The 15,847-nt window shown below is 37.5% G+C and overlaps 2 protein-coding genes across 2 annotated transcripts; both read left to right on the forward strand.

Moving 5' to 3' along the window:
* Positions 1-297: 297 nt before the first annotated feature.
* Positions 298-5,166, forward strand: LOC117325291. The gene is made up of 2 exons (XM_033881409.1): positions 298-1,623; positions 2,531-5,166. The coding sequence occupies exons 1-2, from the start codon at positions 574-576 to the stop codon at positions 4,301-4,303; spliced, it is 2,823 nt and encodes a 940-aa protein (XP_033737300.1). The 5' UTR covers positions 298-573; the 3' UTR covers positions 4,304-5,166.
* A 5,803-nt stretch (positions 5,167-10,969) lies between these two features.
* Positions 10,970-15,602, forward strand: LOC117325292 (adhesion G protein-coupled receptor L4-like). The gene is made up of 2 exons (XM_033881410.1): positions 10,970-11,168; positions 11,477-15,602. The coding sequence occupies exons 1-2, from the start codon at positions 11,061-11,063 to the stop codon at positions 13,175-13,177; spliced, it is 1,809 nt and encodes a 602-aa protein (XP_033737301.1). The 5' UTR covers positions 10,970-11,060; the 3' UTR covers positions 13,178-15,602.
* The last annotated feature ends 245 nt before the right edge of the window (positions 15,603-15,847 follow it).

The following is a 15,847-nucleotide window of genomic DNA, read 5'->3' on the forward strand; positions in this document are numbered from 1 at the left end:
CTCAGTTTATAGCAATGTAGGATGGCAGCATATTCTGTTTACATAAATCACTTGTCTATGAAGGGTGGGGTTTAAAAAGCCATGCACTTCCATTTTCAATTAATCCTGACGGAAAAAATATCAGACATCAGATCTATACATATATTAATTATTGATGGGATTGTTTTAATGATGACGAGGGATTCCGTATATAAGCGGCCAATATTATATTAGTTGTCTCATCGACTGAGTTACTAGCGGTGTAGCTAGTGAGCGTAAGTTGTAGATGGTGGCTGATCTCTTTACCATATAGTTCTTTGTTGTTAATAAGAACATGTTTCGTAGACTTTGAACAGTATTGTCAAATGTTTATTCGACACCAATACTGGCTGTTTAACTTCGTGACAATGCCTAATTATGATTGTTAACATAATTCTCTTTTCGCATTCCTTTCTAGTATTTGATCATACAGTGTCACTATATATTGTATATAATTTTTTAATAATATTTTTATCTAGCCTCAAAATATACATGATTTAGCACAATTTTTCATTGAGTTTATGTTGATGGCGTGATTTATATTTTCAGAACAAAATGGCAGCAACTGTAAAGATGTTGGTGTTTATTTCATTATTGGTCCAACCTGACAGTATACCATGTGCCCTCTCTAATGACACCACGCAATGGGCATTCAACATGACAGAACACATACAAAATAAAACCCATCAGATGTTGATCATGGATCAGCTGTTATACTGTACCTCCCAGCGTCTGTGTAGTATAGGAAATGTAAAGGAAAATATAAGCACTCTAAGTTGCTGCGTACCCTGCTCCTGTGAGGATACATGTGTGATAACAGGAAGTTGTTGTATAGACAAAGCACTAGCACAGGACAGTTTAGATGTTCTGTATCAAAAAGGAAGTTCTTGTGTTTTATCACAACTTAAACCTTTCGAAGAAAACGGACTGAACACAATGGATCTTTACCTGATGATAGGCGATTGTCAGAAAACGTTTGTGGATGAGAACATCGTCAGAAAGTGCCGAAGTGGAAACGTTACGCCGACAAATGTGACAAACTACCTGCCTGTTTCCTCTGTAAAAACGAACGAGACTTATCGTAATAGGTACTGTGGATACTGTAACTGGGAACATGACAAGGACTTGATCAATTGGAAAACAAGTTTTAGCTGTCGGGGAAGTCAGTTTGTGTTTCCACATCAAGCCAGAGAGCTGTTAAGTTTCATTATTAACGAAGATGGCTGCAATTTATTTTACCACCCTCCAGATGTTCCCGTTCCATTTCCCTGTGAAGATGAAACCTATATGTATACAGAGTGTAACGTCACCGGTCTCTGGACAGAATATAACCGTGACATAGACTGGGCGTGTAGACACTATCGAAATACCTATGAATATGATTTTACATTTTACAAGAACGCCTTTTGCTATATTTGTAATACGTATGCCTTACCACCACCAATTTGTATTGTCACACCTAGTCAGCCGCCTTCGACAATCTTGAATCCCATTTATATAACATCGTTTGCAGCATTGTTCAATTTCATCGATGACACTCCGAAAGTGCAATCCTCGGAAACAGTTCATCTATGTCCGAAAGATCATAAATTTGACACGTATAAGGTAAGGACGTTAGTGCTCTTATCAACAGAACTTTACAACAAATCTTATTCATGGGTGATACTGATAAATTTTGTCAGAGGAACACATTGTTTTCTGGGGTTATAATGGTAGATTTTGTCAGAGGAACACCTTGTTTTCTGAGGTGATAATGATAGATTTTGTCGCAGGAACAAATGACATTCTTGGGTGATATGATGATAGGTTTTGTTGTAAAAGCAAATGTCTTTTTGAGGTGATAATGATAGGTTTTGTCTGATAAACAAATATCTTTCTGGAGTCATAATGATAGATTTTGTCTGAGGGACAAATGTAAATTGTATATTGAATTATTACCTGTACTATACGAATAGACGTTCCTTTTCAACCAGTATTACATTTTATATATGTCACGTTCACCAGACAACTGACAATTGACGTGCATACAGTGCTCACTTGTATCAGTTGGGGAGATAAAGGCCAATTACATCCAATACCTGTAATATGAACAACTTCAATTTAGCGTATTGCGGGTACAATCCACTAGGCTATTATATAATGATTATCCTTGACAAGAGAATATCTAAACGGTCAATTTACAAATAACTCGTCACTCCCGTCTACTTCTGTTGATTTTGTCAAGGTTTATTTGTAATACACTGCACTTATATTTCAACACTGAATGATATATATAATTAATAGGGCTAACGTCTAATCCAATTCTCTGTCAATAAAAAATAACATATTTCCTCACACACGTGGTGTAAAAACCGCACGGGTCATTTATATTCCGGGTGTTCACACTTTTCAATTGAATACGTAAATTATTATAACTAGAAACAGATTAATGCGTACCTATTTCATATATTGTTTATAGAAGCTGATATGTGTGCACTTCTGTACTAAAGACTATTTTTTAATTATATTACAGAATATTTGCCGCGAGATCACCTGCTCACCACCGTTTAGATACAGCAATGGAGTGTGTGAGAATGCCTTCAGCAATGTAGCTTCGCAGAGATACGAGATGTTCCTTAGATTCAATACATTGCCATCCTACCATACGAATTGTGACCTGTGTCTTCGCCTTTCACCTCGTCTGATCCAGGAATATGTGAAAACGCACTTGATACTTATTGGTTATTATAAACATGTCTGTGGTTTAACTGTCCTGTTTCCTAGTAACAACTGTTCTAGTGAAACAATAGTCAATACAAGCTATCTAGTCATTCACCTGGAATTCTTTATACAAAATTTCCATGATCCCATTGATGTTGCCAGGCGTTTCCTTAACCCATCTGTATTTCTGCCTGAATCACTTGAAGGAGTTACTGTTTGTATTGACTTAAAACCAAAAGTACTTGGCGGTAAATTTTATGACTTTGAATATGGTTTCAGCGAATATGATTACGTTTATCCACTAGACAGACAATACAGAGATCCTTCAAATGGAGATAAAATGAATATTGAAACTTATGATGAAATTAGCTATTGTCCTTTCAAACCGTGGGTATCACGGTTGGTACCAGCCTTTTTATGTCCACATGTGAACATATCTCTGAATGAATATAATGTAACACGTCACTCTAACAAGGTGTGTTTTGATATGCATAACTCCTGTTTTCAGCCAGAGGAATGCATCTTCTCTGACGATATGTCATCTGTCTTGATTTGTGCTGATACATTTTTTGCGTCTTATTTGCCAAATAACATTGTTCCACGTGAAGAAGATTTAGGTAAAGTATTAGTGTCTCTCGTGTGCTCAAGTTTGTCAGTTATATGTCTCATCGTTACTATGGTAACGTATATTCTATTTCCAGTTTTAAGGACACTTCCTGGCCTTTTCACAATGGCTTTGTGCGCAACACTGACTGTCGCTCATGTACTGTTTACCTTTGGAGCCGGTGCTGTCAAGATCGGTTTCTTGTGTGAAGTATTTGGAATTACAATCCATTTGACAATGTTAACAAGTGTATTTCTTATGAACGTATGCTCAGTACATATGTTCCGCGTATTCAATCATTTAGACAGGCAATATGTTTTGACTGCGGAAGAAAAAAGACGCCATTTTGTGATATCTCTTGTTTATAGTTACGGCGGCAGCGCATTATTCGTCCTGGGTCGAAGTGTGTACAGCGTCGTAACTAACGGAAGGTCTGGTTACGGAATCCGGATATGTTTTATAAACGACACGAATGCTCTATTGTATAGTTTCACACTACCGGTTATGGTACTCGTTGTAGCAAATATTGTAATGTTCTGTATTGTAATAGTTAAAGTCAGCCAGCTTCCGGATATGTCCAGGTCCTCAACCTGTCGCCATCACTCAAAGCGATTTTTGATTTATGTAAAGCTTTCAACTCTGACAGGAGTGGCCTGGCTGTTTGGTTTTATTGCTGAAATTTCCAATCAGGATGTTTTTGTATATCTTTTTATCGTTTTGCTCGCTGGACAAGGCGTGTTCATCATGCTTTCGTTTGTATGCAATAAGAGGGTTTATGAACTCTATATTGCATACAAGAAAAGGGGCATTAACCAAACGATTTCGAGAGGTCATACAATGCTAGACACTTCTTTATCCAACAGCTCTGTTTCTCAGTTAAGAAAACCTCATACCAGAGAACCAACGATATCGACTGAGATTGACACACACTGCCATTCTGTGCGAGATAACATCCCTCTCGAATTCAGCACGAATCTCTGACGACGTTAAGCGTTATTTTGGTACATTTTAAATGTGTGCTATCGCCTTGACGGCACCGGTAACTTAATTATGACGACACCTTTAGTAAAAATATCATTAGTTAACCAACAAAAGTTGTAACACACCCTGTGACCTTGAATATGATTCAAGGTCTTTTCTTCGCAGACTTTTTCAAGCCTGTCTTAGGAACCTGCCAGTCAAATGCCATGACTATCCATCGTATCCATGGTTTCTTTGTTTTTATCGCCAGGGTCATTTTGAGGAGGGGGGTCTGATTGTAATAGTTGGTGATTACTTCACAGAATAACATACTGGATGCAATTAGGGCAATTAAGGTAGATTGTTTTACCCAAGGACATAACAACGCCATAACCTACTAAGCAATCTTTGCTTAAAAAACCTATCGGCCAAATATAATGACGGACGACAGACAATCGACGACAGACAACCGACAACAGACAACCGACGACAGACGAACGGACGTGTGTATGAAAGTATTTGGTTTGTAGTCACGTGATTGTTTCTTGATCTTGACCAGTGACAAACGGAAAGTTGACCTACCACCGACTTTACCCAACACCCCTTCGACCCGCGCCCTTTCAATTCGCCCGAAATCTCGCCACTAGTCACTCCTGACTGAAACTAGCAACGATTCGGTTGTTTATATACCTCTGGTAACTTTTACTACCAAGGTCATATATACGGAGTTGATGGGGATACTGCCCGCATGGACGATGGTCCGCTCAGGAAGGTAGGTAAGTGTATACATGTATGTTTTAGTTTAGTCCGTTCTATTTTTGCGTGTGACAATTGTGTTTAACGTGTATTTCTGTGTAACTCCAAAATAAAGAAATTGAAGATAATGGAAGAATTGTCGTTATTTACACCCCGACTTTAACGATATTTTTTTCTGATTTTCAAATGTTGTTAATACTGTAGTATTTTCAAATGGAATCATACTTAACATAATATCAACAGATTTTCGTATAAGAAAGTGTATAAAGTATTCCTTTCGAAATAAAATTGATATTAAAATCCATTTAGTCTTTTTATATTAAACCTATATTTAAGTTACATCAGCTGGGGCTAAACTCAGTGGCATAACGGTCTCAACCATCCCTGAGTGACAAAAACACAAAGAGTGACACCTTGGTCATTATAAACCCTAGGGTAACAAATACATAACGAGTGACACCTTGGTCATTATAAACCCTAGGGTGACAAAAACATAACGAGTGACACCTTGGTCATTATAAACCCTAGGGTAACAAAAACATAACGAGTTACACCTTGGTCATTATAAACCCTAGGGTGACAAAAACATAACGAGTTACACCTTGGTCATTATCAACACAACGGTGACAAAAACATAACGAGTTACACCTTGGTCATTATAAACCCTAGGGTGACAAATACATAACGAGTGACACCTTGGTCATTATAAACCCTAGGGTGACAAAAACATAACGAGTTAAACCTTGGTCATTATAAACCCTAGGGTGACAAAAACATAACGAGTTACACCTTGGTCATTATAAACCCTAGGGTAACAAAAACATAACCAGTTACACCTTGGTCATTATAAACCCTAGGGTGACAAAAACATAACGAGTTAAACCTTGGTCATTATAAACCCTAGGGTAACAAAAACATAACCAGTTACACCTTGGTCATTATAAACCCTAGGGTGACAAAAACATAACGAGTTAAACCTTGGTCATTATAAACCCTAGGGTAACAAAAACATAACGAGTTACACCTTGGTCATTATAAACCCTAGGGTGACAAAAACATTACGAGTTAAACCTTGGTCATTATAAACCCAAGGGTAACAAAAACACAACGAGTGACACCTTGGTCATTATAAACCCAAGGGTGATAAATACATAACCAGTGACACCTTGGTCATTATAAACCCAAGGGTGACAAATACACAACCAGTGACACCTTGGTCATTATAAACCCAAGGGTGACAAATACACAACGAGTGACACCTTGGTCATTATAAACCCAAGGGTGACAAATACATAACGAGTGACACCTTGGTCATTATAAACCCAAGGTGACAAATACATAACGAGTGACACCTTGGTCATTATAAACCCAAGGGTGACAAATACACAACGAGTGACACCTTGGTCATTATAAACCCAAGGGTGACAAATACACAACGAGTGACACCTTAGTCATTACAAACCCAAGGATATATATATCGAGTGACACCATGGTCATTATAAACCCTAGGGTGACAAACCTTTAACAAATGACATTATTTTCACCACAAATCCAAGGGTGTGTCTACACCAAATAACACAGGGCTGAGTGGACAATTAATATTCTATTCTATATTAAATATTTATGCAATAATAATTGAAACCCGTACCCGACCACGGATGCCATTAACGTAATGGATTATATAGATACGGGTATATTAATCATCGTTGTGTGTCATATCAAGAACAGTCAGATATTGCTATAAAATCTCGAAACTATTAGCGGGTCAATAAGCTTTCAGTCGCACGATAATGAATAAAATATTAAATATGGATTGAGTTGTGTCAGTCAGCTTTGTAATGTATTATAATAAATCTGTATATTTCCAAATCAACTGACTAAGGATGGTCTGATGTTCGAGCACTATAACCTTATAAACGGAGTGATTAATTTGAGTGGAGACAAATTGTATTGGAACGAGCAACTCACTACTACACTGACATCAGGTTTACAATGTTAAGCTCATGTTTCTATAATCTTTAATTTCAATTTTATGATAACTGTAAAACCAATAACAATCGCACAGAGTTTCTGATTACAACGTTGGTAGTAATTACAACATGTACTACTTCACACGTTACGGGTACATTACCACTTCTGTTTTCATTCCGAAATTTTATAATGAAATGAAATACAAAATAAAAATCATGATTCAGCGAAATTGAAACAATCAAGTAACGTCATCGATAATGTCAAACATTGTAAAGTACAACTGAAGGCCCCATGGTTTTTGTTCACAAATACAACTTACAACAGTAATTACAGGGTGAAAATTATTAATCACTGTGTAATCAAGAAAGAGATATCTCAATCATTGGGATAAGAGCATTTTGTCTATGATACACGGGTGAAATATTCTTATAGAGTGGGGTTTTCCCCAAAAGAAGAGTAAGGAGATGAATGGAAAGATTTGTACAAGTTTCCGGAAGGCTCACATTTAGTCTATTGAACCAGGACAGTACACACCGACCTGATGTATATACTCTTGCATTTATTACTATACCAAATGAAACAGCGTATGCCACATACCTAATTGTAAAACGGAAATGTCCAAACTATTTTATCTGATGTTCCCTGAAGGCACGAAGGGAGGACATGGGTATAAATGATAAATGAATATCAGTTCATTGCTCCTTTTAGCAATTCGGCTTACTGTCCTTCCTTCATACTTTGACCTTAAAAGCGCTCCAGCTGCAGCCTTGATATAATCACCACTCTCATGGCAGTGTTATGGTACATATATTTGAATACGTTATAAGCCTGTCTGTATATCATCCGGGTAGAGGAAATGTATGGCATTGAAGTTTGTTTTACTTTTTTTGATCACTTTGTAATAAAAAAAAGAAAGAAAATTAATGTAAACACCTATGCAAACATGCTTTGATCATTGTAAATGCATAAACAATAAAAGTATAATAAAAATAGATTTCACTGCATACATAAAATTGAACGACCAATCATTCAAGCTGAACTCTCATAAGGGTTAAATTTCTACCAGTAGGAAATAATGTATGGTGGAGTACTGTTGAAGTAACAAGGCTTTGATCACAAATGAACGCATAGGTGTTTCGATCGTGCACCATAGGTGAGAATCGTAGAGACAAGAGATGCAGAAAACGTAGAAGGCGATTCGTCAGGTGGGAAGAACGGCGTGTGGCATGTGCCGTTCTCCTGCACGTGCGCAAAGCTCAGTCAAAGTGCAACGCATTATGCATTGTCGTGCGATCCACTACTGGAAAAATCATTCGCACGATTGATCATCGTGTGATTCATTCTGGCGATCTGAAACTGATTGCATGATCAATCGCGGTCTCTGCCAGTCAGTCGTAAGATCAGTCGTAGCCTTTCGCAATTGATCGTAGCTATTTCCAACAGGTCGCAGCTTATCGAGTGATTGATAATTCGATCATTCGATCATATATATTGCCACGTGTACAAACGTGTAACCATGCCGCCGTCATTTTGTCGGCATTGCCATTGAGAAGTCGCAAAGGGCTTGCAATCAGTTGATGAATGTTGTGAATGGCGCTACCACCAAATATCAGTATAATATCAGTATAATATAGTATAATATCAGTATAATATAAATGAAGTATGCTATAAATGTTCCTAATTCCACGCGTATAATATGACGTTATTAACCGCATGGATATCGTCAGACCTCTATGTACAAGTTTTGAAAAGAGCTACATCCTTTTTACCACCAAACATAGATATGGCGTGTTCTAAAATGTCGATTAGTAGACATATGACAAAATTACCGATCATTTTTGCCTCAAGAAACAACAAATTGTTTTATGTTGACGATAAAGAAAATAAGTATATCGGCATTTCCTATAAATAACACAAAAGCACTGAATGCATATTTGCTATAATGTTGGGTTTAATATATTAAATATATCTATATAAAAAAAAACGCACCTCAAGAGATACGAATCAACTCGTGATTCAACATTGAGATTCCGGAAGGAATTTGATGCCGTTCGTTTGCTAATCATGTTTGCCTCTTAACTGTCGATCTTGTAAAATGTAAAATTAGATTCCACTTTCATTTTTTTTTTGTCTAGCACATGTATTTTTAACCACTTCTCGTTCTAAGTATTTTGGTTACATAATGAAGATTCTGGTAACGAACGACAAGAAGAAGCAAAAAAAGTGACTAGGGAGTAAGGCGAGGAAGTACCGGTATAATGATATATCATCTATATAGTGGAGTTAAGGCACCAAAGGGCTCCCATAACTTCATTGTTAATGTATGAACGCATTACCATGTATTAATCATAATATTGCTTTGATAATATTTTAGTTTCAACTCTCACCAAGGACATCATATACGTGATCATATAGCTAGAGTCACCTTATATAGATACATGTACAACGGCGTGTAAAAATATCTGAATCATGTTTGCTGTCCATACTGCTGAATGAAGGTAATTATGAAATATTAATTATGGCTTATATTGTATGCATTTGGTATTTATGATATGAGTCTTATTATGGCAGGAGTTATCGTTCTTTGTGTAAGGTAGATTGAATGAAACTGCGTGTTAAATAAATGAAAATAAATGGTACTTGTTCAACATGATAAAAACCCAAGAACTCAAGAAGTTAATATTTATGGATGTCGAATGGTGCCAAAGGAAATCTGAAGAATACAATGTACTTGAAATTGCACGTTGTTTGAATATATATTTTAGAACCTAGCTTATTCTAGAAAGATGGAACTTGAATCTTGGTTTCCAATTTTTTAGATGCCAAAATCGGTTTTTCTCATGGATTCCTAAAACATTATTAAGCAAACCAATGTGACTAATGCATTTTAGTATCTCACGTTTGGTTTACCTAGATGATAGTATTCGTGCAGTTTTCCTTTCAATAACTACAATTATATACCTTTATAAATGCTAACATGAACAATGGTCTGTTTTAAATTAGATAGTCAACCAGAAAAGGGACAACACCTATCATTATCTACACCACAATAATATGGTTCCCATTGATGGACCTTGACGTTGGGCTTCGACATGCTCCTTAAGATTCGTGTAAAACCTTGATATCGTTTCTGTTCAGATTTACCAGAGGTACCATGTCTACTACCACGACAAGTGTGGCTTTTATAATCCTTGGGGCAACAATTCTTTTACCGACGTCTGTAAACACAACAAACGACTTTCTACAGTACAGCAACAGTGGCCGTTTACCGGACATAGCTCAGTTGTTTGGAGACTATTGTCCGGGCATTAGTCTCTGTACAACTAACCAATCAGGAAGCCCAGCTAATGTTAGATGGTGTTGTAATACCTGCAGCTGTTCTCTTAAATGCTTCCAAGAAGGAAACTGTTGTCCAGATGTACTTCAATATACAAAGGGGACTTTGAAAGAGACCTGTGTTCGACCGCAGTATCTGGCATACGGTGTCACAAATTCAAGTGCGAGGACGTCTTACTTTTTTATCCATACATGTTTACCAGAGTTCAAAAATAAAAACATTGCTGAAAACTGTGAAATCATTCCCCGAAATCCGAGAAATTTAGAAGACTTCCTTTCTACCCTGCCCGTCTCGAGGGTGAACTCGAGTCTGTCATATCGAAATATTCACTGTGCTCTGTGTAACGGAGAATCTCGGGAGGATTTGGTTCCGTGGACGATTGAGTTAGTGTGCGATTCCCGAAACGACGTATTAACCACTTCCTTTGATGAACTGTTGTATGTTTTAAATCGAGACAAGAAATGTAACCTGTTGTACCGTGCGCCCATTGACATAGGAGTCAGGACTCGTTATTGTAACTGGGGATACATCACAAGTTGTAATCAGACTGGGAATATGGAGAGCTATGATGAAACCCTAGTCGACATGTGTGGTGCTTTTACTTCGATATATGCAAGCAGGTATCGAAATGTGTTCTGTTATCTGTGTAATAAGAACGTACAAGGAGGAAACGATTGTCCAGAATACGAACCAATAACTGGCGGCTTTGATATCATGTCGTTCACAGCCATTTTGGATTTTAGGATACTAAGTTCTACAGTCCCTTCCCCACCACATGACACCGAGAAGTGTTCATCAAATCAGCAGTACGACAGATACAAGGTATGTATTGATCGCAGGAAAGCATTTAAGTCTGAGGAAAAGTCACCCTCTTCAAAATTGTGAATATTAGATTATATACAAGTAAACACATGCGATATGTCTAGCATCACTATCTAGACCTAATGTCTCAAAGTTCCAAATTACAATATCTGGTCAGCAATAGTTACTACTCTACCCAGAAAGTGACATGTGTTTGTCATTTCCGAGTTTGTGTGTGATTTTTGTTTTCCCAATGTAAGGTGGCCTTGTATAGAACGCACTAAAATGCACTCTATAATACTAATTATGTCAGATGTTGTTCTTTTCAGGACGTCTGTAGAAACATGACGTGTGCTACGGGGTCAATATACATGGACGGGGAGTGTAAACGACAATACACCAGTGAGGCTTTCAAGTCTTATGACGTCTATTTCCGGATAACACCGGAACATGATTTCTGCGTGGCTTCCCTTGACCTGTTTGGTACCGAGCTGAGTATGTCTGTATTCTCAACACTTAATGGCTCCTCCTCTCTCAGGAACAGTATATGTTCGTTCGCTCCTCTATTCATGCCCGGAAATGAAGACTGCGACGGCAAGAACTTATCATCAGTAACATACGCACTGATCCATGTAGGAATCTACTTGTCTGCCGTTCATTCTGTTGACCAGGTATTGACAGAGTTGTCGTTACTGGACAACAGTTTAATCGTTGTCGGTTCCCACAGATTCACAATAACAATCGATTCGAGATATTATGGAGAAATAGCGTTTGACTCCCTCATTGACACACGGCGTTATACGGATCCCGATACAAAGAAGATACTCTTGAGGCTGCACTCCAATCGTATCGTGTCCAACATAGGCCAGTATCCTATACGACACCTGCGCGTGACGGAGTTGATATACTGCAGACGCGTGTTTTTGCCATCCAAAGAGTATAGCGTCACTTTTAATGAAGGCTCCATCTGTCTGGAAATGATCAGTCTATTTCTGACGAACGGAACATATAAACAAAAGCAGAACGGTCTAGAAATGTGTGCAGATCTTTATTTTGCGCATGTTCAAAAATTGTCACGTGATAGCCCAAAGACTGAGGTTTGTGACTCTATACATGTTAGTACATGGAATGCGTTGGGTCTTATGTCGTTGATTCCTGCAACCATGTCGATAATTTCCCTTATTTTGACTATTTTGACGTATGGCTTATTTGAATCTTTGCGAACAACACCCGGTAAAAACAATATGTTCCTATCCATAAACATCCTCGTCACTCAGTGTCTGTTTCAGTTTGGGTCGGGACAGAGATCTTTGGGAGTAGGTTGTGTTGTGATCGGTGTCTTGATGCACTACTTCTGGCTGTCGGCCGTCGTCTGGACGAACATTTGTTCCTTTCACATGTTTAGAGTTTTCTCTAGCTTGAAAGCAAAGACCATGAGTTCACTGAGAGACGAGAAAAAACACATGGTAACGTACATAATGTATTCAGTGTTGACTCCCTTGGTAGTCGTGGCTGTAAACATCCTTGTTAACTTAGTGACGTCAGACTGGTCAGACATCGGTTACGGAGGCTGCGTCTGTTATATTTCATCAAAACATATGATTATTTACACTTTTGCAATTCCTTTATTTGTTATTCTTTTGCTTAACATAATATATTTTGTAATTGTGGTAATGGCTATTCGACGATCACAACATTCCAAACTTTCTTCTAACAAAGACAATGTATCGATCTTTGTGTATGTGAAGCTTTCCTGTGTGACCGGCGCCTCCTGGATATTTGGCTTTCTATACATCTGGAAAAGATATGACGTATTTTGTTACCTTTTCGTTATTCTTACTGCCGGACAGGGGATCTTCATCTTTTTGTCGTTCATTTGTTCCAAACGAGTTCTGAAAATGTACAGTAAATTAATGAGGTGTCCCAGTTCAAACAGAAACACATCCTCTTCCGGGACAAATAAGCCGGTATTATCATACCTGTCGTCACATTCACAGAACAATGTACATCAATGTACAACCAGAATGTAAAGATATGAATGGCATATTGATGGGTGGTGGGACGGCACAGTGGTAATGGAACTGCAATTCATTTAAGCGGCCAGGGTTCGATTCCCCCATCGGACATGAAAAGGTATGGGTCACGTTTCCGACCATGTGAGCTTTCCCTGGGTACTCCGATTTCCTCTCATAGTAAGAACCCTCGCGCGCTTTCGTCAGGGCTAAAGATCGTGATTAATATAAGTTGATATAACTTGCTTGCAATTGTTGTAGAATATGTAAAGTTAACTTGTTTTTGGGATAAAATAATTCAATTCCAAGGAATTTCTATTACAATGCAGACAACATGATAAACACGAATCATATTACTTGCGTAACGTCCATGTACATGACAATAATTTTATCTTTATTCATCCAGTGATCGGGAACATAATAAAAGTGGTGATGGTTGCGCTCAAGAAGAAGTGCTGTCCGTCAGAGTACACAAATATAACCTGGGTATAACTTGCAATAAATTGTAAAAAATAAAATCAATGTGCAATCTGATATATTTACCTAGCGTTTAAACAACACTTTGTTATAAGGTGATGGCTATGCCATAAATAAGGATACGTGTACTTCGATTAATTTCTTTCGTCTGGTTATTTTGGCGGAGATATTTGTGAGCTAGCAATTACAATAATACCTTTACGTTATGTGTAAATGTTCCTCTTATTATTATTTCTTTGCACGGTGTTTATAAAATTACGATGACAAGTTCTTATATCCATTTAATGCATTTATTTCAGTAGGAATATGATTATAAAATATATACATAAAACACAACAAATAAATACTTACTATTTTCTATGAATGGACTTATTAGTCACAACTTGAATAAACTGGAAGTCGACAAAGCATGGTATAAGTGGCATACCACAATCAAGTAAATTAATTAAATATAATTAACGGTTTCCGGGTGACCAGCTTCCCAATTTTAATGACGCAATCAATGAACATTTAATTTACGGTTTCCGGATGACCAGCTCCCCGCCATTTCAATCAATAATTATTTACAATTTCTGGTTGATCACATACCCGCTTATTATGGGTCAAATAAAGGGCAGATCAATTAATGGAGTCTTGGTGCCCATATCCCTTTTAAATAGAATATGAATTCAACTTTCAGCTGATCAATATACAGCTGCACAATCAGCAGATCAGTGTTCACATCAATAAATCAATAGTCCATAACATTGTCAATGATTTGTTTTATCAATATACTGGATTATAAAACATAATCAAATTTCACTTTTGCCGCAAATCATGCTTCATGTATACTGAAATATACCTGTTAGTTTCACAAACAAACCAACTCCAATACTGTGGCACATGAAGCTTACACATAAACCAGTCTGTTCTTCAGATATCGGGGGGGATGACGAGGTTCTATACTCGCACAAATTCAAAATGCGTAGATCTTGACTGGCACATGCTGTCTGGTCATCCCAATTAACTGAAAGTCAATGCTAGAGAAGCAGCAGCTACATAGCAGATAAAGGGTGGGGGAATAGTGGGCTTTACGAAAATTCTCTTTGCCGATGGTAAACTTATTAGAATTAAATAGACCATTTTCATATTCAAGTATGCATGCGCCGTAACCTATACTACGACAGGGACGCTAAGCGAAATCACGCGTGACTATCCGTTACTTGAATTTGAGGGGGCAAGCGAGAAAGTATGGCGGAGGCCTAGGGTTAACGTGTAAGCTAGGAGTAACCGTAGATCAAAGAATTCAGTAGTATCGTTCTTTAGATTCCCTCTAAATGCACATCGGAGAAGATTGTGGAAAGTTGCCAGTCAGCGTGACGAAAAATCTTCAGAATTACTGAGCACACGAAGGTGTGTTCACCATTTTGTCACTGGTAAACCGTCGAAAGACTCGAAACATGTTGACTTTGTGCCTACTCTTAAACTGCACAAACGTGAGATAAGTGCTAAATGCAGAACATCTTCTACTAGTAAAAAGATCTCAGAATGGACGACTTCAGTTGACGCAGGCTTCTATTTCCATATCAGTTAGTATTTCACAAATTATAACATATAAACATAATTATATAACAGAATATCAATAACCATAGGTTACATTCTTGAGGTTGTTTAAACGTGCATTCATCAATGTACATAAAAATTCTTCTGATGATGCCCAGTACGGAATTTGCTTTATTAATGGCGTTTCGTGTATGTATTGGACAGTTCAATCTATCATCTACTGATATGCCAAAATATTTTCAAATGAATTATTTTTTAGTGTGAAGTGTTCTCTGTTTTGTCCTTTTAATTTATTTTCCCGGTGCTCAAACATTTTTATGTGGAGGAGCTTATATTTGACAATTTCTGAAGTGTATCTAAATCAGGCGTAAGATGTACCCTAGAATGGTTGGCTTACTATCATCTGCTCTAAATTTGATATTTCACCTGGTGGTTCCTTGGTGAAGACGCTAGTAAAGAAGTGTTTTGTCCTTTTAATTTATTTTCCCGGTGCTCAAACATTTTTATGTGGAGGAGCTTATATTTGACAATTTCTGAAGTGTATCTAAATCCGGCGCAAGATGTACCCTAGAATGGTTGGCTTACTATCATCTGCTCTAAATTTGATATTTCACCTGGTGGTTCCTTGGTGAAGACGCTAGTAAAGATATTAACTAGTACATCTGCCTT

Source organism: Pecten maximus, chromosome 4 (assembly GCF_902652985.1).
Source record: "Pecten maximus chromosome 4, xPecMax1.1, whole genome shotgun sequence".
Taxonomy (NCBI): domain Eukaryota; kingdom Metazoa; phylum Mollusca; class Bivalvia; order Pectinida; family Pectinidae; genus Pecten; species Pecten maximus.

Excerpts from the sequence above, each read along its gene's own strand:
- LOC117325291 (XM_033881409.1), top strand. The coding sequence starts at position 574 with ATGGCAGCAACTGTAAAGATGTTGGTGTTTATTTCATTATTGGTCCAA. Across the intron at positions 1,624-2,530 it reads ATAAATTTGACACGTATAAG|AATATTTGCCGCGAGATCAC; the intron begins GTAAGGACGTTA and ends ATTATATTACAG.
- LOC117325292 (XM_033881410.1), top strand. The coding sequence starts at position 11,061 with ATGTCGTTCACAGCCATTTTGGATTTTAGGATACTAAGTTCTACAGTC. Across the intron at positions 11,169-11,476 it reads AGCAGTACGACAGATACAAG|GACGTCTGTAGAAACATGAC; the intron begins GTATGTATTGAT and ends TGTTCTTTTCAG.